Genomic DNA, 25669 nt, shown 5'->3' with positions numbered 1-25669 from the left:
GCAGAAAGTGGGAGATCGATGTACTGTAGCATTTATTGAGATGGTCCATAAATATTCAGACCGTCTCAGGCAGCTGCATGATCGTGCCCAGACTCCATGACTAAAGACGTCCTGTCACACTGTGGTTTGGGTCTGTCAGTACAACGGTTGTATTTGGGTTTCGTTCTGCTGCTCAGCTGATTCTGAAAAACAATAAGCAGCCGCAGGTAAAACCTGTTTTTCACGTCTCCGTTCTAAAGAAGTAGCAACTGGTCCCGATCGCGTCTGCACAGTCTAAATGATTTTTGTTTGCATGTTGAATCTTCACATATAATTATCCTTATGGTTGTTTGGTTGTTTTGACGGTGTTCCCACTGTGTCAGTTCAGGAGAGAAGTATGCAGCAGTGGCCTACTGTGTGTGCCAACATGCCACGTGTTCATTTTGGCAAAGTGAACCGCTGGTGAGGTTACTGGTTATCTTTCATAAAACAGTTTCTTTTTTTTAATATTTGAAATGTGATAATATTCTCATTACAAAAGCACAAATATTTTCCATTTGTCTTTTTCCTCTGGCTCCTTTTATGGGAACATCGTCCCACATAATGTACTGTATTCTTTGATGCCACTCCTGCACAATCACCCCTATTCTCTATCTAAGCCCCCCCCCTCACTTTTCGCATGGCTATACTCTGAACAAAAGGTCAGTGTAAGATATGAGCATTTCACGCTACCAAAAACACAGTGAAGTCAGCAGGGGAATGTGTTTCCAAACACCATAAACTGGACCCTGACCGTGCAGACCAACATAATGTGTGTGTCTCTGGGCACAAATGACATGTACACGATCTAATTTACCAAAGCTATGGGCCACAGGAATGCTCCAGAGTTTGTATTATTAGCTATGGTCCAAAACTAATTTTGATAGACTACTTGCGAAATGACGAACTGTCATTCAGTCTGCTTGTGTAGAGCTAATCCAAGCCTGTATAAATATAGCCACAGAATGATGGCTTTTAGGGCTATGTCTAATACTTGGCAGAAAACTATGGATATAAACAGGAACTGTGCTGCGTTTGTGCCAGCGGGGCAGTGGGAGATGTCTTTTGTCATTGCTTCAGCCCAGCTGCCAGCCCCCCTCTCTGGTGTTTCTCAAATGGGACGGCAGCCAGTGAAGGGGTAACTGTGGTAGTCTGTATGCAGGTCAGGAGATAACGGGGAGGACAGGACAGGACAGGCAGTACGAGAGCAAGTAGATGAAAGCACAAGACAAATGAGTGGGACTGTCTGTCCAGAGAATAGACCGCAGAATACAGACTGGGAGACAATTGAGGAGAAAGGCCAACAGAGCTGAGGCCACATTAGCGTTCTCTTCTGGACCAAACAATAGACCCTCCTCTTGCCTGTCCTGAAACCCCACTAATATTGCATTCTCCTCCCCCCGACCAGGCGGACACCATGAACTACGTGGGCCAGCTGGCCGGTCAGGTGCTGGTAACCGTCAAGGAGCTGTATAAAGGCATCAACCAGGCCACGTTGTCTGGCTGCATCGACGTGGTGGTCGTCCGCCAGCGCGATGGCACGTACCAGTGTTCGCCTTTTCACGTGCGTTTTGGCAAGCTGGGCGTCCTCCGCTCCAAGGAGAAAGTGGTAAGTTAAAACGCAGCTTCATCACTTGTGTCAACTCCTAATAGCAGTTCTCAAAGTCTGAATTTTATTTTCATGTTTTAAGAAAGAAATTATCAGGCAAATATGTTTAACTTGTTTCTGATTCAAATTTAGTTTTTCACATAACTAACAAGTCGTATTTAAATAATGCGCTCCATTATTCAGCCAACTTTTCCATTTTGGTATCTGGCTTTAGCCAGAATAAAACATGTTTGTGTTAAAAAAAGACTCATTGCATTAATAAAGTAACCTGTAATGAATGGTTACTCCAAGAGTACTCCATGGTATTTCATTAGTAATTAGTGATGGTTAAACCTGGACTCTTATTCAATGTACTGTATTTTCCTACCACATCACTATAAATGATGGACGTGTTCCTGAGGTCTATTCTTAGAATGATGTGCTTTGACCTGTAGAAAGCTTACTTAGTTGCTTCTGGGCCAGATAGATCATAGAGGGGGAGGCTGAAACTGTCTCACCACCTTGCCAGAATACTGATGGGTTTAGAGGGGAGGAATGAATGACTTGTTTCCATGGCAACAACTCCACAACTTGAATATGTGGGAGTGGGAGGAAACATGAAGGAGGCCTCAACAATGACTGTTGTATAACAAACAGTCACACATTCGTGTCTGAGATCACTCATCCAATCTTTTCTCGTTGGACCAAATAAATGTGACATTTGTTTGAGATGTGTAGATATTGAAATTGTTCAGAGGGAAGTAAACAGTAGTAACTGGCCAAACAGTAATGGGTATTTGGCTGAGGATTTTGTGTCTGTAATCACATCACAACAGAAATAAACAGTTACAGTATAAATGAATTGTGTATGCAGTCACTTCTTATATTATTTTATGGCACTAAATGCAAGCCCTAAAACTCACAAGCTTTTGCTGTCTAAAATAGATGACCCGATACCCTGTTTGAGCTTTTGTAGGCAGTTATTGCCTCCAGTAATTTCAGTAAGCCAGCATGATGCTGGCAAACCCACAACTCAGCCACTCAGCATAATGTACCTTGTCACAGAGTGTGAAACGCTGAAGAGGACGCTCCTTTATTTCATCTCATTATAAATTGGGCATTGACATTCACAGCAGTCGTTTGCCTCAGAAACAAGCCTCTTAACAGGTCTGAGGTAATGTGTTTAAGGAACCACATTGGCAGCGGAGGATACTGGGGGGAGCAAATCTTGTACGAGAGGGAAACCGAGACGGTGCCAGTGGCCACTGCTTGAGAATATTGATGGTTTGGTTTCAGGTTGTTAGAACAGGCAGAGCATTTGTAAGTGTGGAGTGCGAGTCCTCTGTAGTCTCTGCTAGACGTGACCTGGATTTTACTTTTCTGGTGTCTGGTTTCTGAATGGCTGCGGGTCCTCTCAGTTTGATTGGCAAGAATAATTGACCCGCTTGTGTTGGCAGACTCTGCATAATACAACCCCAGAAGACCCATATACATGTTTAAAGCCCTGAAAGGAAAATGGGTTTTTATGTAGCTTCAGGGTTTCTATACAACCTGATACAATGTTGACAGCGTAAGAACAAATACACAACCAGGGTCTTACTGATAAATACTAATAAATCACCTCTTATTAGTCTTAGTTTTGTCCAATAAGAGAGTTTCTGCCTAATTCTTTCAGATTGACATCGAAGTGGATGGAGAACCTGTTGACCTGCACATGAAGCTAGGGGACAATGGAGAAGCCTTTTTTGTCCAGGAATCTGAACAACAGAATGTAAGTATGTCATCTAAGTGAGGACGTCACTGATTGTCACACACATCAGAAGATGTAGCGCAATATGTTTGTGAGGAAGAGATTACATCACTGTTATGCAATAGGCCACTTTTGACAGGTGGTCAATTGCTTAAGCTATTAGGGATCCTATTGTGGCAACTCCGCAAGGAAGAACGATGTTCTACTGAACTTGAGTCTTAGGCTTCGTTTTATTTGCTGTAGAATTTACTGCTACTTTGCACGGACATAGACTTAACCTCACCTTCCTGTCGTTAGCAGATTGTTCCTGCCCACCTAGCCACCTCTCCAATCCCCACCGACAGTCACCTATTCTGGATCTCAGAGGTGGAGCACAGGACTCCTAAAGATCTGGAGGACGACCCTGCTGACCCAGAGGACCCACCTGAGCCTCCTGCCCCCAGCACCATGGCCACAAAAAAGAAGAAGAGACGGAGGAAGAAGCACAAAGGAGATCCTAGAAGAGAAGAGCTGACCCCACCCATGTCACTCACTACTGCTGCTAACACACCCGCTGCTACAACTGCTGCTATGTCCAGCCCTGTGCAAAGTGAGGAGGTCTTTGAGATGGAACTAAGCTCTGACGAAGAGGCTGCAGCACATGTGTCAAGGTCAGTTAAGGGCTAATGCTGGTTATCGTAGCCAAAATGTGTTTTTATGGGGATGGGTTATTTATTATGCATGTGTTGATGTATGGTTTAGGTCCCCTTCAGTGACCACGATGCGTGACATTGACCCTAAATTACCTGCAGCCAGAGCAAACCTTGAAGGTTATCCACTATCTGATGGGGACTGGCCAGCAGATGACAGGTATAGAGACATCATTTATTGGCAGAGGCAATAATACGTAACGCATAAATATCAAAGTATCAAGTATCAAAACAAGGTTAAAGCAAAGGCATGTAAATAGACTCAACCTTATTGTTTACATGAGTAATTGTTTATTTTTGTTTCTTCAGTCACAGTTTGTCTCAAGGATTTTCCCCAAAGAGCGACTCTGAACTGGTAGTTACACCCTCAGAGAGTTTGCTCAGGGCTGAGTCCCACATGCAGTGGACCTGGGGAGAGTTTCCAGAAACAACCAGGGTAAGAATTTGGCTTGTCAAAAGTGAATAAGAACACGGTACTATTTCATCTTACTTCTGACATCCTCTCACTCCTCAGGTCACTAAAAAGGAGAAACCGGAACCTCTGAAAACGGTGACCATAACTCCGTCAGAGAGCACCCACTTCCGTGTTATCCTTAGTTCAGAAGCTATGCAGAGTGAGGCACAGGTTGCAAAGGCCAGTGGAGCCTCCTCCACAGTGTGTACCATCGTTAAGCCTGAACCCCGCACCCCAGTCGCCACTGTAACGTCTGAAAGCCCTCAAGGATCTGTCAGCACTGTAACCTCTGTAAGCCCTTCCACCACCACAGAGCCCCTGGATATCCTGCCATCCAATGTGGCAACCTCCACCCCTTCACAGAGCGACTCACCCTCGAAGAAGAAAGGTGACCTTTCCTAGCCAACTTTTTAATGACCTATAATGAACTAACATCTGGTAAATTAATGTTTTTGTTGGTGGTGCAGGTGTCCCAAAGAGGAGTCAACATCAGGGCCCTGAAGACATCTACCTAGATGACCTGAGTGTTCTTGAACCTGATGTTGCTGCACGATATTTTCCTAAGAGGTCAGACTATGAAAGATGTACCAATTTGGTTTGCATATATTAATTAAAGCACAAAGCAGAGTTGGTCTATTTTAAAAAGCCTCAAATAGAACGTTCATGACCTGTTTTACTCTGGTGTCGCTCTAGTGAGGCTGAGGTGGCCACCAAGCACTGGATGGACTCAGAGATCCGCTCCGGTTCACAGTCTCCACAGTCGGTGGGTAGTGCTGCAGCTGACAGCGGGACAGAGTGTCTTTCAGACTCAGCCAGTGACCTCCCTGATGTCACCCTTTCCTTGTGCGGAGGCCTCACAGAAAATGCTGAAATATCCAAAGGTACATGAGAAATACTCATGAAAAATGCATCTTAAAGTGCACTTAGTACCTTATGCAAGGCAGAAAGTTACTCTGTCAGTAGAAACTAAATCTATTGTATAACTAGACATTGTGTACTGTACCTGTGCCCCCTGTTCATGGAGGCACTTTTCTATATAGTTTACATGTGTGTCATGTAAATCTCTGTGTAATGCCTCTAGTAGTTTTGTTTTATGTCTCTTTTAAATCTCTCTTTATCTCTGATATTCACTTGTGTCAGTAAATTAAACAACAGTCTTCTGGGAGTGTTTGTTAGAAGCCCTCATCTCCTGAGGCGACTGGAAAAGTTTCCTGACCTTTCTTTGTAGCCTTAAGTAAGATGTTATGGCGCAGCAGTGTTGACCTTTTCATCCGCCTTTTAATTAATGCACCCCTCTCTCCTCTGTTTGCAGAAAAGTTCATGGAGCATATCATCACCTATCATGAATTTGCTGAAAATCCAGCAATTATAGATAACCCCAACCTTGTAGTAAAGATAGGAAATAGGTAAGTGAGCTTTTTCATTTTACAAATTAAATGAGACATATGTAGTTTAAGTATATTATCATAATTAATTTATGTTCTATCAGATATTATAACTGGACACTGGCTGCACCCTTAATTCTGAGTCTCCAAGCATTTCAGAAGAACTTACCCAAGGTAATTGAGTTTTTTTTTCTGTCTTGTTAGAGCATAGAGATCTTTCTAAATTGGCAGCTACCTGACTGTTTACTGTCTTTGTCGTCTTGTTTATCACAGGCTACAGAAGAGGCCTGGGTGAAGGAGAAAATGCCAAAGAAGTCAGGGCGTTGGTGGTTCTGGCGAAAGAGGGCGGATAGTACAATCAAGCAGGTGTGAAGAGCCCCAAGCCATTACAAAACAAGACCCTAATATCCATATCGAATATTCTGAATCTACTTTCTTCCTTGTGGTCATTGTCTTGGATTGTCTCCTCCCCATTTTTCTTCACAGTCCGAAGCTAAGCTTGAAACCAAGGAGGAGTCCCATTTGGAAGAGGAAGGGCCCTCCATATCTCAGGAGAATCTGCCCATACCGTAAGTAACACAGTCTATTGCTGTAGGTTGTCAGTTCCGTGCTAAGGGATTGTATTAAAACAGTCTGCTTATTGAGGAGACTACATGTAACGGTAAATACTGTATGTGTAGGCCTAAAGCAGGGGACTCCTCCAGTGATGAAGAGTCCAAGGAAGTGAGCGCTGCATCTTGTCAGGAGAGGCTGCAGTCAGTTGATGGTCAGCACCACCCGAGCCCTCACACCTATAGGAAGTCCCTACGACTCACATCTGATCAGATAGTAAGTCTGTTCTTAACATACATGTGTTCTTTCCCATGGTTTTTTCCAGTGTGCTACTTTTAAGACTGCTTATGTGGTAGTTAAGAGCTCCTTCTACTGGCCATGTGTGAATAACATGTTCACCCTATTTTTAATCTGTAGGGGGCTCTAAAGGGCTGTCCATGGCTCTGTGCTGTGGGAAACCATACTCTGCTGTATAGCAATACCCACTCCGTTGGAATGCATGTTCTCCTCATGCCTCTGCTGTTTCCTGTGTGTCACCAGGCCAAACTAAAACTAAAAGAAGGGCCGAATGATGTGACGTTTAGCATCACCACCCAATACCAGGGCACGTGTCGCTGCGAAGGCACCATTTACCTGTGGAACTACGATGACCGAGTCATCATTTCAGACATCGATGGCACCATCACAAAGTATGTGTTTTACCGTCCTTACGCTTCATGTGTTTACCCCCAGTAAATTTTCCCACCTTCTGTATTGTCTAGGTCCCATTTGTTCTCCTGCTTTGAGAGATGAGCTTGGTTGCTAGGTTTCCCATATATTGCATATTGTGTATGCTTTTGATATTTACTGCATTAACTTGCAGCTTTCTTCTGTAAAGAGAAACCAGTATTGGTCAGGTTTTGCTGAAATTTGTGGATACCTCAGGGAGGGAGCAAAATTAGCTCTAATATATGGCACAAGTCAGTTTTGGATCTGATCATTGGTGCAAAGCTATTTAAGTCCCAGTAATTGCTCACATACTGTGAAATAAAGCTTTGTATGTTGTAGTTCAGTAGGTAAATGAGCAATGACTTTATAAGTTGGATCAGAAGTATTAAATGTAAAACAAAGGGGAAGTTGAGTTGCTTTTTATTGACCTTTTGAACGCCAACTTTATTATCATTAATGCTACATTTTAATCAAGGACCTAATCCAACTGCATCCATGTTAAGCTTTTTAATTTGGTAAAGCAGCTCTGTATCTTTTGACACAAAAGTGATGGCTGCTGTTTTTCTGACTCCCACTGTGTGAGGTTCGTGTCTGGTCAACATCAAATGGATCCAGACTGACTGCAGCTTATTATCTCTGTGACCCTTTGGGCCAACCTATGACTTGTGGCTTTCTTTGAGTAACGGGGTGAAGAGCACCGGGACTATAATGAACTCATTTACATTTACACCCCCATAAGCTGAGGCTGAGCTGGTGCCTCCCCTATGGGCTCGTAATCCTCATTAGTGGGGAACCATCTATAATGTTCTTTATTTATGACCATGTAGTAAAGTATTTATGGACGGACCTTCTGTGAACAGTCTGTACTAGAGCTCTCATTTTCTTCCACACACGTTTTCTCTGCAATTTCTACTGTACATCTGCTGAGGCTTTGGAGCTGGATTCTCATTGATGTGCCTGGCAGACGGGGATGTCCTTGTTGTCGAATGTTAACATTTTGAATGTTTTTCTTTTAGGTCAGATGTGTTTGGACAGATCCTGCCACAGTTGGGGAAGGACTGGACCCACCAGGGCATTGCCAAGCTCTATCACTCAGTAGCTGAGTAAGTGCACAACAGCAGTGATTAATCACATAGGAGGAATGAATGGTCGGTCCGTGGTTAGCGCTGTCTGGGTTTATTCCCAGGCCCGTCCCTGTGGACTCGATATTTGCTCCCAGTGTTTACGTGGGGGGCTTTGAGGTGGATGACTCGGTAGGGAGGCGGAATTACTGTCAAAACCTAAAACATCATGAAACTTTGGCAGCATTTAACTACTTGTGTCATTGTCATGTCTATGGAGATTAAAAAACTGCTTTGCGCTTAATTCTTCAATAATGCAGCGAACCAAAAACAAAACTCATCTGTGACCATGGGGACTAACAGTACATAGTCTTAGTCAGTAAGATTATCGTTGAATTTGTGGGACTTCTGCCCGTTATGAAAGCAGCCAATATAAGTGATCTAATTAAAGGTCTATTCTTAGTGAATGCTAATGATGGTCAGGATATTAGTGTATTAAAAGTGAATAACTGGTAATAAGCAAAACTCTTCCCACTGGCAGGAACGGGTATAAATTCTTATACTGCTCAGCTCGGGCCATCGGCATGGCGGACATGACAAGAGGTTACCTGCAGTGGGTCAACGATGGAGGCACCATCCTGCCCCGGGGACCGCTCATGCTGTCTCCCAGCAGCCTCTTCTCGGCCTTCCACAGGTTCGTTTACTGTGAATGGCTGCCTATTTGTGTTAATGCCAGTAGTTGTTACATTGGGCTTTTAAATGACCATATACTAAAATACAACCATTTTTGCCTGCAAACGTAATATCGCATTAAGAATCCTCAGGACAGTCTTTTTATTATCTGAGACTGTTAAGGCTGAACTCATTTTCTGCTGTTTTGTAATATTATACATTATATTTCTTTTCTGTGGTCCCAACAGAAAAGTCTAAGAGAAACTGAACATTTATTTGTCTTGAACTAAGCTCTGACCAATATGAAAGACATGCATGTGTCAGTCTAATCATTGTCTTCTCTTCAGGGAGGTCATTGAGAAGAAACCAGAGATCTTCAAGATTGAATGCCTTACAGACATCAAGAACCTGTTTCAGCATAACAAGCAGCCATTTTATGCAGCCTTTGGGAATAGAACTAATGTGAGTTAATGGGTGTATGAAGATGTTGGACTCGGGGACATTAAAGGCGTTTTTTAAATTCTTTTTTAGTATCATGAGCTGTTCTAGAAGCTTGCAGGATCAACATGACACTTCAGCTATCAGTTAGCAGTTCTATGAAATCAGTATTGGGCTGAACCTGAGCTGAGGTCAGCGGTGGACTACGGTCCCTTGTGACTTTGACTGAGAAATGGAGCTTCAGCTTGGCACAGCATCCCATCTTCAGCTGTATAAACACCCAGATAGAGCACAGAGTCATGGGACACAGTATTACTGTTATAGCCCAAACATTTAGGGTAGAAATTTTGCCATTACGCACAGAAGGTGGAGCACAAACAGGAAAAATGTGGTTAATGCTGTTAACGCCTATGTCAGACTGTACCAGCCTGAATAATTTATAAGGACCACTTTCAGAAAATGACATAATCATAGATGGCTTTTAAGGTTGTTGTTTTTTTTGGTTCAGCTTTTACATGAGTTAGAGGTTAACTGCCTTTATCCAAACGGGGCAATGAACATTGTGTATTGTAAGACTGTGTTGTGCTTCTAAACGAGCATAAATGTGATATTTTGTGACTGTGTTTTGTACTATGACTGTTGTTTCTATGCAGGATGTGTTTGCCTACAAGGAGGTAGGAGTTCCAGTTTGTAGGATCTTCACAGTAAATCCCAAAGGAGAGTTGATCCAGGAACAAACCAAGGGAAACAAGTCCTCGTAAGTACAAAGACCGAGTGAAGAATGGGTTCATGTGTTTAAGTGGGAACGTATCCCTTTAATGCGGTGCGTTTTAATGTGTCATTTTGAATTTATTTATTTTAATTTTACTCTATCTAGCAAATATCGTTTCTTCACCATCAAGGTATTCATTTTCGAAGAAATGAATTACAGTTAATAAGTAACAGCTCTGTTTGCGTCTCGGCTCCTTCTGCGTCTCATTCTGTCTTTCTGATCTCCCATTCTGTTGTTTCCTCTAGTTATGGCAGACTGAGTGAGCTTGTGGAGCATGTGTTTCCTCTGCTGAGTAAAGAGCAGAACGAGGCCTTTGTCATGCCAGAGTACAGCTCTTTCTGTTACTGGAGGCAGCCCATTCCAGACATCAACCCCGACGAGCTGCTCTGACCCAGCACTGGTGGATCTCCAGGTACACACAAACCTGTGACTGGACTCTGCAGCTGAAGCCCAACTTCACAGTAGCATTCCTTCAATGAGTCTGACTCACTAACAGGCTTATGACAACAAAAAGCTGGTAACTTGTAATCACCTGTTCGAGATGGAAGATCTTTGCTAATATTTTCTCAGACTTGAAAACGCTCGTCACCATCTTTCCCCTTGTGCAGGGATTGAGATTGGAGACACATCTCCTCTTTGGCAGATCATAATCTGCTTTAAGAAAAGGGGGCGACTGAAGCCCTACATGAGGCATTAGTCCTTTCATGAGTCACATTTTTCAGGGCCGCACTGGTAAAAATTAAATAAATATTTAAATAAACACCAGGAGAGACGACAGGCGTCATCAGCATTAGTGACCGCGATGTTGTTTAACTTCATACAATCTGTATTTAGAGCCTTTACTTTTTTTCTAAAAATAGTGATGTACTATAAAGAAAAAACGTGGAAAATGACGGATTGCGCCGACTGTGAATCATTTAAAGACTGATTTGTGCTGTTGGATTCAAACAGACATTGGTTGGACTATTTAATCAGTTCAGTGTCAGTGTGTGTGGCTTAAAAAACCTAAACGCAGTAGCTACATGATATCTTGTCTTGCTGTTATTTTAATGTTTTTTCTGTTCTACAGGCTCTGGCAGACTAAGATGTTTTGTTAACATAGTCATTATTTATGATGATATCTAAGTTATGAAGTTCTATCATGAAGCCTTTGCTTGTCTGGGAAAAAAAAAGGATCACCAGTATAGTGTGCTGTTGATTCCAGTCCGTTCTTGGTGTGGCTGCTCATGGGTTAACAACAGCTTCTAGGCCTCGTGCTCCATTTTTCAACAAGCTATATTTCATGTTTCAACAGTGACACTTTTGACATGTAGAGTAAGACACGTACACATTCCTGAGAGACCTCAGATTCCACAGCTTTACTATTAATGTGTGCAGATGTAAAAGATGACGCTTGGGTTGAAACGGTGGAAATAAGCAGCGAGAAAACCACTTAAATCAAGGATTTCTGTTGCAGGAATTCTCTGTAAGATGACTGTGGGATGATGCAAGTGAGAGACTGTGTGTATGTCCATGTCTAAATAGTGAGTGCTGCTGCTGTGGTGGTGACAGGACCATGCACCCATAGCTTATGCTCCCTCAGTGGCTTTACTGAGGCTTATCACTAAGACCTGGAGACGCAAGCTTAAAACTCAGAACGCTTCTCACCCACATGCACTTCACCGAAGGTCTTCAAAGATAATGGACCAGAGTATAAATTAATGCAGGACAGAAAAGCTCTAGATTTACCTTCTAGTTGTGAGTGAGCTTCTGACGTCAAAACTGAATCAGCTCTACATTAAAGGTGATTTAATGTGGTGTTTGCAGGAAACTTGGGGAAATTTAATCATATTTATTTAAGGACAGACAGACATAAAGGCAGCATTAGTCACGTGTGTGTGTGTGTGTGTGTGTGTGTGTGTGTGTGTGTGTGTGTGTGTGTGTGTGTGTGTGTGTGTGTGTGTGTGTGTGTGTGTGTGTGTGTGTGTGTGTGTGTGTGTGTGTGTGTGTGTGTGTGTGTGTGTGTGTGTGTGTGTGTGTGTGCGCGCGCGCGCGCGCGCGAGACCAGCGACTGGGTGTGATTAGGATATAAACAGGAAATACTTGACCGTGTACAGGAAGCTTTTGAAGCCCTTCACTGGCATTATGAGTGTCTGACTTGTGGTGCAGTTTGACTGATGTGGATGTGATGATTTCTCCCGCACAAGGTTGACCATAAAATGATGGCAGGTGCTAGAATTGTGAGAATCCTACAGGAGCAGGAGTGAAACTTCAGATGAAACTATGTGACGGAGGTGGAGAAGCACAACACAAGCAGATGATCCAGATATTTAGCATTGTGTGTTTCTGCAGTCACTCCGTAGCTGCGGTGTTTTTGCGTGTTGCTTAGATTTGTTCGCTTGTGTCTGACGTTTGGTGAAGTCTAATAGATTTATCTTAATTAACGAAAGGAAATCTGTTCTTTCTATGAAAGTAAAGCATCTTGTGTGGAAGAATCACACTTCTTCTCTGATTCTGGGCTATAACGTGGAGGATCTAGTTTGTTCTCACTCAGTTGATCCAGTGTATATGCTGATCATCACACTCTCCCGTCTTTGATGCCTTTTTGTTTTATTGTTTATGAAGTGCATTTGTATATTTTTGTGGTACTGTGTTCTGTTTTGAGGTAACGCTTGCTCTTTGATTGTGTCTGACCAGCAGAATTACCTGAAGTGTATGTTGTTTAAAGAAGGAAATCCCATGTAAGAAAAAATTACTGGCCCAGTGAAGCTGACAAAGTGTGGCTTCTGGTCATATTTGTATTAAATAAAGTTTCTAACTGAAAACAACTGTATGTCACACGTTTCTTTTTTTTAATCTAGTAACACAACTTTTAAACTAGTGCTTTTTTTAATAAAGCTACATTGAGATATATATATATATATATATATATATATATATATATATATATATATATATATATTTTTTTTTTTATCCAGTGTCTGAGCAGAAAACGAGCTTACGCTGACCCAACCTCGTCTCAGCGCCGCCTGTGATGCTGACCAAGTGAAACTAAACAAAAGCTTGTTTATGCATCAGGCTCCTACAGTGTAGATACTCAGTAAGATGACGTAGGCTCATCCTTCATCCTGATTTATTGTCGATCCAAAACACATTCCACTGATCTGTTGAACATGGCATGTAGGAAGTCTCTGATGACTTTTATAAAATAAATGTTAAATTATAATAAACGCTCTTATACAAGGTAAAAAGACACTTTGATAATCAAATATATTAGAAACAATTGCTGCTTCTTGTGTTCACGTATCTTTGCTTACAAACTGCAGTGTAACGACGTCTAAACTGGTCTTTATAACTGAGCATCTTCACACAGACACTGTGTGGTTCCAACCAGTCCTGGCTCCGCCGGAGCCCGGCGCCGGCTACGTCCCGGCCGGCGCCGCGTACAGGAAGACGGCGCTGTAGCTGGACAGGATCTCCCTGGGCTGGGTGATGAGCAGCTGGCCCAAGTTCCTCACCAGCGCCACGCGGTCCCCTCTCCTCAGCGGCAGCACCAGACTGAAGGACACGGCGCCGCCGCACCCGCAGCTCCCGCTTTCCGCTGAGGTGCGCAGCCTGTGGACGCTGCGGTCGGACACGGACAGCACGGCCTCCACTCGGCTGCCCTGCCTCGCCGTCAGCACGCCCGAAACCAGGTACCGACCGTCCAGAGGAACAGTAAAGATCCCTGCAGGGGTTGGAAAGAAACAAACGAGTTGGTCGAACGTTTCCTCCCGCTGGACCAGTCAGAAACACCGTCAATGTTAAATAATCAATGGTTCTTAAAGCCGTCAATAAAAAAGCTGATTATAGTTTCCATTATTTATCTCGTGTCGTTTTACCTTAGACTGATTTATGGCTTCTATTCTACATTTGGGAAAAATGTGCAGAGTAGATGCGTTTATTTTCTTTCCCCATTTGGGCACAAGGAGCTGTTGAAGCAGTTCACCTTCATCCGTTCACTGACTTATTGCCTGAATGTTGCTTTGTGTTGTTTATGAGCTGCTGTAACTGCAGTTTGTCCTTGGCAGACGCTGCCGCGCTTTGTGAGCGAAGTGAAGCCAACATGTGCGTCTGCGTCTTTATCGCTCTTCTGTAGTATCTGTATGTGCTGCTAAGCTGCCTCCCACCATATGTTTAATCACCGCCTCAACTTTCCCATTCAGACATATTTTAACGTGCATTTCTAGAAATCTTAAGTGCACTTTGGGCCAACCTTGTAAAACTACAGCCATGAACGCAAAACAATGAGCAGCTTCAGGACAGTTGACATTTGGTTCAAAATAGAAAATACTTTCTACTTTTTCTTGTGCGTGTACCTGTGCGAGGGTTGTAGTGTCCCCCATCGTTGACTAGGACCGTGTCGAAGCAGATGTTGCCAAAGAATCCAGAGGGCTTCTGGGTGAGGCCGGCCGAGAACGAGTGCGGATCTGCAAAAGCGCTGCTGTCCACTGAAACTAGAGGCGGAAACGTGCAGGTTACGAGGAATGAGCGCCCCGTTAGTTCAGATGCAGCGCGGAGCCGAGAGAATTACCTGGCGGTTCGATTGGAGCCTGGTACGTCGGGTTCCACGGGACATTAGCTGCTTTGGGAACTACAAGGTGCAGCGGAGCAGAGTGTTAACGATCTGTCCTAATTGTGTCAGAGCCTTCATCATCATGAAATGTAACGTTGCCGGCCAGCCTTGGGCGCTTTCTGCTTAAGTTCATGCAGACGAACTCCCTGCACAGTCCACCCACACCTCAAACTAAGCACATCCCGCTCTCACTCCCTCGTTCTCTCAGGCTACAAATTATTCACAGCTTTTCCAGTACTGATGTAGGAGAGCGGCAAGTCGTGCAGATGCATGCGATGTAACCTGATAATGAACCGCTACAATACCTCTGTGGCCGCTTGGCTGGGGGTTGAAGGATGCCGGCTGCAGAGGAGGATAGCCTGCAAATAAAAGGGATGACATCATCATCTGAAGCGCGCAGCCTCCTGCCAGACGCTGCAGTTTAGATTATAGAGAAAAGCGCACAGGTTCTACTGTGCAGTAGTTAGTGGTTACGTGAATCAGGCCCTTTTGGATTTTGCCAATTGTTCGGAACAATGGGTTTTGAAGCAGATTCAGAGCAGACAAAACAACAACAAACTTGGGTGGATGTTGAATGTGCTGAGGTTTTAAAGCAGTTGTTTCTCCTCTTTCTGTTTGGCTGGTTTCATCATCCTATGTGGGATCCAGGTAATTCAGTCCAGAGCCCAATCGATCCGTCGCCATCTCTGGTTTGAGTTGACCCCGTGTGAGAAAGCTCACGCAGAACAAACGGGCTCTGTCCTGGATTACGGGTCTGGTGCGAGTGCGGCACCAGACAATGTGCTCCAGACTTGTTGACATGAGCGTTTCTCTGCAGCAGTGACATATTTCAGCTTTGGCATCAAGTCACAGTAGTGTTAATGTAAACTGGAGTCTGACTTTTTGAACTATGCTGCCTCTGTGGAAACGACGGGGCTCGTGGTCAAACGCCACAGTGCTTCTGGCTCCGTCTCTGACCTGGGGCTCCGGCGAAGCCTTTGACGGCCGCGCTGGACGAGTCCTCGGAGCCGCGTCGCACCGTCACCCTGCTGATGTACCCGGGCGGCCCCGCCTCCCCCGTCTCCACCACGGGCCTGGGGAGCGGGGCGTGGGGGCCCGGCTGCTGGGGGCCGGATGGACCGACCCTGACCGGGTGCGTGCTGGGCTGCGCCGGCTGCCTGCGGTTGGCTGGCGGCGGCGGGATGATGAGAGGGATGTGGATTTGCTTTATTCTCGGCCTGGTCTGAGTGGAGTCTGGCATGGAAGCAGGCATCCTGTGGTTGGGAGTCGCTCCTTGGAAAGTGAAAGAAAAAGAAACATCAGGGGGATACGTCGGCTTCACCGGCTGCTTTCTGAAGGGGCCTGAGACCCGACAAGCTCCCGATCAGCTCCACGAACCGTGCTAGACGTTCGAGAAAACACACAGACTCCAATTACCTCTTAGTTTATGACCCCCCTCTCGCATTCTGACCACATCCCCCCGTCTCTTGTGAATTCTTCGTAATGACCCATATTCTGATGACAGGACAAATTAGCCCTGACTTGCACTGCACCTCTGAGCCTTTTGATTTGCGAGCGGTGCCATTATTACCCTTCATAAAAGCAAAGCAGGTGGTCGCTGTTAGTTTGATACAACAAGAACCACCTAAGGCGAGAACAGCTGGCCGCCTGCCAGACCCCCCCGAGGGCACAGACATCACCCAGGCCCAGCGAGGCGGCCGTGGAGATGCTGCCAGCGTGTCCCAGGGACAAACAACCCAAAATAATGGAGGTACCTGCTGCGACGGCCTCGCTCGGAACCAGATGCCACACACATTTGTGCTCTGTGCTTAAGATTCAATGAAGGCCTTGGTAACTTAAATGGCTTATTTAGTGGCGCGTGGGCAAGGCTGGGCATAAACGGAGCACGTTTAACAGGATTACAGTAATGTCGTTCAGCCAGAGACACTCACATGGAGGAAATGACCACTTATTGCAAATGATTATACATTTAGATTTGGCTTTAATGGTTCAGGAAGCTCTCAAAGAGGAGGAGCAACAGCAAAGATTCAGCCAGGAGAACAGTTACGTAAAGTCTAAATGTCTACAGTGAACAAACCTGACCTCTACGTCTAAGTAAAGTCAACGATGATAAAACACAAAAGGAGCTAGAGCAGGAACTGGTCTCGATATGATGGTGAGAGGTTAAAGGCAAACTGTTCATCGGTGGGAATCTGATCCTGACACAATGTTGGGATTCTTTAGTACAAACCGAACAGCTGATGGCTCGTCAGCTGATGCTGCTCTGACTCAGTGCTCTGTTCACAGCGCGGCACAGACAAGCGAGTGTGTACAATAATGTTTTCAGGCTTTAGCTGCCGCCCTAACATTGGAGTAGGACTCGCTCACGTGCACAGGTGACACATGATGGAACCTGAAACCAGGCCTCCGGGGCTTAAAGTTCTATAAAGAACCTTAAAGAGCATTGAACCTTAAAGTAAGACAATTCTGGAGTCACGTATCAAAATAATAATCAGGCTGGAATCACTGTTTTGCCTGAACTGAATCCAAAATTTACTGCTAATTCAGCTGCATGAAGTCGTTTCTTCAGGCAAAGTGATGAATCAACCTGAAAACCTTCGTATTGCATTAGTTACTCTTATGAAAGTCATTAGCTGCTCTGTCCGTATCAAGTGAATCATCGTGAACCATAAACAAATTTTTTGTGCCTTACTCCGAGTGACCACAAGCTACTCAGAAACCACATGTATAATCAAAAACCAATTAAAGGCAGCCATGGTGTTGTAGTGGGATAATCAGAAATCTCTCCCTCATTTCCTCCCTGTGCCTCCTTCAGGATGCCGGCTGCCTAAGTGCATATTTCCCATGAGCTCTGAGGCTGCGCTTCGCTAAGGGGGCAACCGAAAAAACACACAGAGCCCCGCGCGGGCGCTGGTGCAACCGAGACCGCCACCAGAACCAGATGTTGGCGCCTACGAGCAGATTGAGGCTCCGCGGGGGGCGGAGTTTAGTCACTGCCACTTCCACGGATCCGGTGTCTGGAAGAGTCAGGCATCACGCGCCGGAACGCGGCGTCGCAGAGCGGGTGTGGCGGCTCCACATCCAACAGGGCACCGCACTATTGCTGCACACATGCACACAATTTCATCCTCCCCCATCCATTTTGTTCCAGCGATATTAACGATGGGAGGTTTCAACGGTGCCCTGGTGTTCCTCAGGGACGCTCACTGTGTATCTGGCTCCATTCTCCTCTGAAGACTTCCAGATGGGCTCGTGGGTCAGAGATGGAAACACCTCACCTCGCATTCAGAGAGATCTCCAGGGAAGCTACAGTCAAAGCAGTGCCTTAAAGCGCTGGTGCTAACTAAATATACACAGTGTGTGTGTGTGTGTGTGTGTGTGTGTGTGGCAGCATCCAATGCAATTTTCTATTCTCCTCCAACAAACTTCAAAAAGCCTTTGATGTCTTGTTTTTCTTGGATTCCCTCATCACGCTATGACACTTAATCTAACTGCCCGTCTCTCCAGCATAGAGTCACACTGATCAGTTGCAGAGCATTGATCTGTGAAATCAAAGCGTTCACTTTATCCCTGGTTTAATATATCAGATTTGTTTTCTAAAGGCCTCTGTCTGTCGATACACACTTACAGGACTGGGCGGAGGCAGAGCAGCGAGAACGTCCTCTGGCATTCTTGGAAGGGCAAATTGGAAGAAAATAAAATGGCCAGAAGGAGGGAGCGGCGAGGGAGTTAAGAGAGAGCAATTGAGAGATGAGAGAGAGAAGGAAGCGACAGGGAAGCGATTTGAGTTGGACTGGGACCACCTCCAAAAACAGCTTGAGAATCCAACCAGAAGAGAAGGTTGATTAGTCACCGTCTGAAAAAGGAAGGACCTGCTCCAGCTCTGACGAGAGAAGTGCTTCCCGTGTTTCGACATGTCTGAATCACCGCTTTCACTCCTGGAGACATTAGAAAGCGGTTCTCAGCCGTGAGAGGCTCCGTGGTCTGGAGCTGGTCAGGACGACGCAGCGCCAGCGTTTTGAGCAAAGGCAGAGCCGCTCTAGATAATGTGCTGCGTTATTACAACACCTCTTGTGTTCGCAGCCTGGGACCTTCATGTGACTGTGTGGAGAATATGACAGCGAACGCATCACCACCACCACCACACCCACAGAACTGGGACCAGTGACGCCACACAGCTCCACTCTCGTCTCAAAATGTCTTGAAAGTTGACATTTTGGTACTGAACGTCACTAAATCAGGCTGATAGCAGAGACCGCTGGCCCATCTGGGGTTTGTTCCCCAGGTACGAGCAGACTTTAAGTCTGCTCGTCAAACTTTCAGAGTAAAGGTATTATATAACCAATACTCACACACGTCATCACAAACATTTTTCACAATCCTTCTACCTGATTCAACGCTGGGCAGACTCAGTATAATGTTCCATGTACGGTAATGAAATCAAATATCGCAGTTTGGAAACAGCAGGACATATCTGGCAAAGAGTGAGAGGGACGACGAAATGGTGCCGTCCACGCCACAGCCATTAATCCATCAACAGCCCCTTCCTCGCAGGTCTCTCTCTCACCATTGTTTAAGAAAGGGAGGCACCGGGGATGGGGCCCCAGTCATGACATCACAGCTGAGGGTAGTGGAGGCATCTGGTCCAGGGTGTGGAGTTCTGCTGCTCCCCTCTCGGCTCCAGCACTGAGTCGAGGCCCTTAATGAGGACCAGACTCCACACATGTGGCTGAGGTCGCCCTAGGGGACTCTGGGGGTTGGTGTGTATACATGTGTAAGGAGACCGGGAGGAGGGCTGGAGGCGTAGCGTGTGTGAGGCTGTTTGTGTGTCTGTGAGCAAACCGAGGTCAATATCTGCAGTTTTGTGGTAGGAGTAAAAAAAAAGTTATGTCATGGTGCAAGAAAGAAGATTTCACAACTCGAGTTCATAAAGGGAGTGGGAAAGATTGAACAGTCTGCAAGGGTGTTTTGACATTTACATAAGGGAGCAATGAGGCACCAACCGGTGAGTAAATCACTGGAGCCGTTCGGAATGAAAACCCAGCCTGGCATATAAAACCCAGACATTCAGTTTACCTGCTGGTAAAATCTTACGACAACATCAATCTGGGTCACAGGAAGTGTCGGGAGCCAGGACGTATTAAATGGCCAACTTAAAGCGAGACATGAGCCCTGTGAACCCGCGTCCTCCCACTCCGGGAAAAACCCTGTGGCCGTTTGTGGGACGTGATCCGTCCTCCCAAACCTCCGTGTAAACCAGGGAGCAGGAGGCCGAGCGCGGAGGATTGTCTCCAGGAAAAGTTTGTGTTTACACAGATGCTGATCGCACTCGATTAGCTGAAATACGGAGCGCAGTGAAACCCGACGCGCTCCATCAGTATCTGTCTCATTTCACTACTGGTGTGGATCCATCTGAGACTGTTCACTGTCTTTTAAGCAATACATCCAGTTAGTGAAGCTAAGTGCTAGCAGCATACTTTACATCCAAGCTCTATTTTCCACTGAAAGCGAGGCTGTCACCTGCTGCCGCTGTTGTTTACTGTGAAGCGTTTCATAAACCACGGTTCCACATCAGCATTCGCTCGAGGCCCTAAAGACGCCGAGCGCTCTGTCAGATGATCAGACACCATGTGAAACTGCCTCCCGCCACACGATCTCTAAGCTCTTCACGCGTACAGGTAACGCAGACGTGTGAATCCAGACTCACCTGCCGCGTCCTTCACCTGGTTGGCCTTCGACAGCTGCGCCCACAGTCGCTGCATGGAGTTCTGCAGAGCCACGATTTGTGCTCCCTGATTCCCGGAGCTGACGTTCATCTTGTGCACGCAGTCCCGCAAGCCGGCGACGTGTCTCTCCAGCCCCTCCTTCACGTCCCTGACGTTGGCAGAGATCCCGTCCAGCCGTCCACACACCTTCTCCAGTCTGGTGACGCGTCCGTCCACGGCCGACACGACGTCCGAGACGCCCCGCGTGTCGTGTTTGCAGCGACTGAGCTCGGACGACACCTGTCTGCTGAGCGCGTGGAGCCTGTCGCTCAGCTCCTCCACCTGCCGCCCGGTGGCGTCGGCCTCACCGGCGGCTGCTGGGCTCCAGCCGTCCCATCTTCTGCGGCTGCTCTGCTCTCCGTGGCAGCACGTCGAGTTTATTCTGTACATGTCCTGCTTGTTCTTGCTCAAGGAGTCACCTAAGCGGCTGACGGCCCCAGCCAGACCGCGGACGTTGTCCTGGAGATTGATCAGTCCCTTCTGGAAGTCCTGCATGGTCTTGTCTTGTCTGCCGCTGCCCACTGACTGCCTCTGGACGAGCTCCTCCAGCATTCGGAGCTTGCCTGCGTTCCCACTGACATTTGAGTGAAGGCCGTCCAAGTCATTCCTGTATCGCCTCAGGTCCTTCAACAGGTTCTCCAGGTTTGTAGGTGTGGAGAAGGAGCTCCCGGGACCCGGACTAGTCTGTGAGCCGGAGCATCCTGCAGTGCACAACTCTTCAACAGCATTGACCTTATCGTCCAGACCTTGGAGAAGGAACTTGTTGTTGTTGACTTGGACCTGGACGGCGTCTATAGACTCACTGAACATCCCTGGGAAGGAGTTGTTGCTCATCTCCACCAGCATGTGGGTGAGCTGGTCCTCCATTCCATTCAGACGCTCATTAAGGAGCCTGCGGAGTTCTGCCACCTCGTCGTTGATCTTACTGGTCAGCTTCTCCTCGATGTAGAAACAGTGGGTCTCTGCATTTTGCTCTGTGATGTTGATGCGAGCCTCCAACTCCTCTATCTGGAGGCTGAAGTCGGCGTCCTCCTGACGCGGGGACAGGTGCAGCAGCTCATTGTCGATGCGGACGTTCAGGATGCGGTGAGCCTCAGCGATTCGGTCAATTTCACGCCAAAGGTCTTTGTGGTCACTGCGATCCACTGCCTCCTCGGGCGGATCTGTCTGTCTTTGAGTGCGGACGGGTCCGTCTGCAGCGGCCATGTCGAACTGCAAAGCCCGGATCTCCTTTTTCAGGTCAGCCTCCTTGGTGTCCACCACCTTGGACAGGCTGAGCAAACCTTGGCTGCATTTATCTTCACAGGTCTTCTCTAGCGTCTGGATCTTGTCGCTCCAGGAGCTTTGTAGCTTAGACAGCTGTTCCTCCACATTTTGCTCCAGCTCCTTTTTTAGCTTCTCGAGCTTCCCGTCGACGAAGGTCTGTATAAGGTCAATCTCTGTTATTGCTGGAGTCTGAGACTGAGAGGTGTCCATCAGGACGCGGATCTGCCCCTCGTGGCTGCTCATGGTTCCTCTTAAGTCTTCCAAAGCTTCATCCTTGCTTTTCAGCGCATTGTTGATATCGTCCAACCGGGCGACTATCTTTTCTATGGCCTTGTCTCCGGCAGCCCCGTCCCTGGTGGCCTGATGGCCGTCCAGCATTGCCGGGCTGTTCCCAGTGCCTGCAGCCGAAGCAGTATCGGGGGGACGCATGTTGTTGAACAGAGTCACCAACATCTTCTTGGTGTCTTCCTGCAGGTCTGTGCGGAGGTTGGTAGTCAGGCCGCTCAAAGAGGATTGGAGATCTTGGACTTTCTGCGTGAGCCGCTGAACTTCATTTTCCAGGACACGCACCTTATCAGTGCCATCGAGCCTCGTCTCATGGTGTCCTGTCTCTCTCCGCTCTGGCCCTAGAAACACAAGAATGAATACGCATGAGCATCTTGAAGGGCGGTTGATCTCTTAGAGGTAGGACAGGAGATGGTGGCTCACTCTGTGTGTGTCTGAGTGTATGACCAGGACTCGGGGGAAGGAAGGCCTGCGTAGGTCGATCTGGGGCTGGTTTGGGGTCTCTGCAGTCTGGGCCTTGGTAGCCGGGACAGCATCTCCACTCCAGCTCTGTGACTGTCTTATAGGAAATTTTATATGTGGGATGGACTCGAGTCTGGTACCTGCAAGGAGAATGTAACCAGTCAGTTTTACACATCATATAAAGGTGAGCATCATTATTTTGGGCTGGCAGGTTCCTTCAGCATAACAGACAGAAGGAACTTCTGCCTGTTTAAGTGAAAAAGACCATTTTGAGCTTCTAAAGCTCAGTTCATTAAATTTTCAGCCTTTCAGCCAAAGAAAACATTTCCCGAAGAACAAAAACATGACATCACTTCCCTGAAGGCAGGGGTCGAGTCGAGCAGAACATCTGGAAAGTTGATTCTGAAACAATCATCTTTGCACATTTCCCATCAGCCACTATCACAGATAGCGTTGGCAAATAAAAAAAAGCAATCAGAAAATCTGTGGGACAATACCAGCAACATTACGGCTGTGGCTCCGGTACGGGGGTTTGAAGCTAGGGCTGTGGGGCGGTACTTAGAAATGGAAAACACCCGAGGTGGCTGTCGGCTCGCCTCGCGTTACACAGGAACTTGGACTTCCTGCGATCCAGGAATTATCAGTTACCAGGAAACCTTTCCACAGCACAGCAGCTGCTGTGGACGTCTTCTTGCGAGAGGACCACGGACTTAAAACCACAGATGACAGGTTTCGTAAATAATAATGATTCGTAAAGTAAACAAAACTACATTGCACAACACTTTCTGCTCCAAACTACAGGCGACGGGTTTGAGTTAGAGCATTTTGTTAACGAGGAACACACTGATGAGTGTTTGACTTAAAAGTTTGGGCCTCAGATGTTGGTTCACACCAAACTATGTGTTTCTTGAAAATGACTTATTACTGTACCAACATTATTGGGAGGAATGATCTTACGGAGCCCATTCTGTCAGGAAGCCATGACAAATGCTGAAAGTGTTTGGCGATCGCACCGTAAGACATATATCTTGCAACGTATTGTTGAATATTTTAAATACAATCTGGATTCTGATAATAAATCTTGTCCATTCTCCGGTGTTTACACGCAGGGATATTAATCCAGCGCAGGCTCCAGTGCGGCTGCTGCTTCAGCGTTGTTTTCCCACCGTGTGGTTTCCAGATGAATTAACAATCAAGCCTTAAGGTTACAGGTTCGCAAGTTATGTTATACTGGGGGCCATAAACCTCACTAATGGCGAATCAACAGCTGCAAACCATCTGGAATGTGTCAATGACGACACACACGCACATGTTTGTGTGTAATAACAAAGAAAGTCATCTGATCTTAGTTTACGACGAATGCAACCTTGGACGAACGACAGCATCAACGTCAACGTATGTAATAAAGATCCAGGCCAGAAGGAACAGTTGAGGCCAATCGCCCCAATGATCCAATACCTCTAACGGCAGCAACGTGAGATAATTGTTTCCCGCTTGACTCCACGAAGGAATTCATCCATACATGGTGACGCTACAGCCTCAGTCAGTGTTTGTGTAGTAATTTTCAGACAGAAGAGACCTTTGAGGCGTCAGAACATGCAGCCTGGTCTGAAGCCGCGACGCAGCCCAGACACTGGAGCTCTGCTGATCAGTTCTGGGCCCGGTTCCCAGTGATAAACTAGCGGCCGGCAGAGACTCGTGCTGGTTCTGACCCGAGGCTGACGAGGAGCCACCAGTGGCCCCGAGTCCGACGGGTCCGAGGACGGACGGCCTCCAGGCAACGCTATGGAGCTTTAAACATAGTTTGGTTCAGGTCTGAGTTGCAGTTTGACAAACTAATGCTGAGAACAGAGCTTTCGCTTTCCTCCACCACGCGTGCTGTATCTTTGTGCCAAGGTGAGTGTTAGAGGAGTGAAATGTGTTGAGGGCTTTTTAACAAGCAACACTTAGTGAAGTTGGAAAGCTGTGCTAAACCTACACACGTATCTCATTATACCCATGTCAACTAGAAACTTCCCCGCGTCTCTGCTCGTGGTGCTTTTTATCAGGCTCCTTCTCCATTTGTTGTTCTGCCAACTGAGTTTGTATCTGTGAACATTTCTGCCTCCTGGTTTTCTCTCAAGGAAACATTCTGTTCCTCAATTCAAATCCGTGGTCCGCGTCCACACATGCACCCTCGACCCCCCCCCCAGTCGCTCCCCGCGTGCTCACGTCACTGGTGGCTGGCAGTCGGGCTGGTAGGCCGGGCAGGGGGCCACCGCGGGCTCCGGGACGCCGTGCGTGACGTCACGCACGGCGCAGCTCACCTTCCTGTGCACCACATAGGCGCACCAGTTCCTGTGGGGGGAAACGGAGCGTCAGGATGCACATCAACACGTGTGTGGCGTTTTCAGACGGAAACTACCAGTCAAAGTACTCCAGCTTTTTTTTTTTGTGATTTGGCAGCAAAACATCCAAAGTGGATCCACATGTTTCACTGCGCGTTCAATAGCGGATGCGTCATTTTAGCGACGTTTCCTTCCTTTTGCACAGCGATGCCCGTTTCGCTTTAACAGCCGCAAACGCAGGACTTTGCGCCAGATTAGATACTGGGGCGCTTTCCTGGATCTTATCACGTCAGGCGGCGCAGGCCGAGTCGAGCCGCTTTTAGTCCCAGTCCGAGAAAAGGCGCAGACTGTAAATGCCCGTAAGAGGCCAAATCAACGACACGGCGTCGTTTCGAACCAATGCGTTTGGAAATCACTGTGTTTTATTGGCAACCGAAAGGAAAAGGCGCCGGAAAAGCAGCATTATGTAAACGGCTGAGATGAAACAGCTGGTGAAAGTCCCCCAACAACACACGACGCCGTTTAACTTGCCTGTTTCTGTGTCGGTGCGTCACTCCAGTGTATCCAGTCCCCTGGAACAGGTTATAAGAAGAGGGAGACCCGTAGATGAGGTGGACGTGGAGAAGCAGCGTGAAAAGCGCCCGCCAGTCCATCTCCCCACGCACGTGATTCATAGTCACCGAACGCTTAAAAACGAGGCATCCGCGCGAGGAGGAAGCGGCTATCGCTGCATTTTACTGCGTTCTACCGCGGAACCAGACGCCGAAGTCACATTTCCCCAGTGGCTGCTCCAACTCCAACTAGTAAAGTTTGGGAAAGTCCGCACTGACTGCAGCGCCTGGAATGACGCTGAGGACCAACACCCTCCTCCCCAAAGCTCCCC

At 46.9% G+C, this 25669-nt stretch overlaps 2 protein-coding genes across 8 annotated transcripts in view; one reads left to right on the top strand and one right to left on the bottom strand.

Annotated features, from left to right (window-relative positions):
* The window catches only part of lpin2 (lipin 2), a 23540-nt gene extending 3146 nt beyond the window's left edge, over nt 1–20394 (top strand). For 3 of the 7 annotated variants that reach the window (XM_029131419.3, XM_029131420.3, XM_029131417.3), the window contains exons 2-20: nt 1427–1627; nt 3282–3377; nt 3654–4006; nt 4098–4205; nt 4355–4481; nt 4560–4887; nt 4967–5066; nt 5193–5380; nt 5812–5905; nt 5989–6058; nt 6158–6250; nt 6371–6453; nt 6565–6712; nt 6977–7125; nt 8161–8247; nt 8747–8899; nt 9225–9339; nt 9969–10072; nt 10333–10980. In XM_029131419.3, coding sequence (XP_028987252.1) covers nt 1436–1627; nt 3282–3377; nt 3654–4006; nt 4098–4205; nt 4355–4481; nt 4560–4887; nt 4967–5066; nt 5193–5380; nt 5812–5905; nt 5989–6058; nt 6158–6250; nt 6371–6453; nt 6565–6712; nt 6977–7125; nt 8161–8247; nt 8747–8899; nt 9225–9339; nt 9969–10072; nt 10333–10477 — 2733 coding nt within the window. In that variant the 5' untranslated portion in view covers nt 1427–1435 and the 3' untranslated portion in view covers nt 10478–10980. Of the gene's footprint in view, nt 1–1426; nt 1628–3281; nt 3378–3653; nt 4007–4097; nt 4206–4354; nt 4482–4559; nt 4888–4966; nt 5067–5192; nt 5381–5811; nt 5906–5988; nt 6059–6157; nt 6251–6370; nt 6454–6564; nt 6713–6976; nt 7126–8160; nt 8248–8746; nt 8900–9224; nt 9340–9968; nt 10073–10332; nt 10981–13044; nt 13411–17496; nt 18205–18311 lie in introns of those variants that run through there. The other 4 variants (XM_055503601.1, XM_055503599.1, XM_055503600.1 and 1 more) reach the window with 4 other exon arrangements.
* On the bottom strand, nt 13338–25669 carry emilin2a (elastin microfibril interfacer 2a). Its single transcript, XM_029132053.3, has 9 exons — nt 25318–25669; nt 24671–24796; nt 22421–22599; nt 20389–22338; nt 15639–15953; nt 14987–15040; nt 14640–14699; nt 14425–14562; nt 13338–13793 (listed from the first exon to the last, which is right to left on the bottom strand). The coding sequence occupies exons 1-9, from the start codon at nt 25458–25460 to the stop codon at nt 13489–13491; spliced, it is 3270 nt and encodes a 1089-aa protein (XP_028987886.1). The 5' UTR covers nt 25461–25669; the 3' UTR covers nt 13338–13488.

The sequence above is a fragment of the Betta splendens genome, chromosome 17 (assembly GCF_900634795.4).
Source record: "Betta splendens chromosome 17, fBetSpl5.4, whole genome shotgun sequence".
Taxonomy (NCBI): Eukaryota; Metazoa; Chordata; class Actinopteri; order Anabantiformes; family Osphronemidae; genus Betta; species Betta splendens.
Note: the sequence above shows the minus strand (reverse complement) of the source record. Positions and strands in the feature narration are given on the sequence as shown.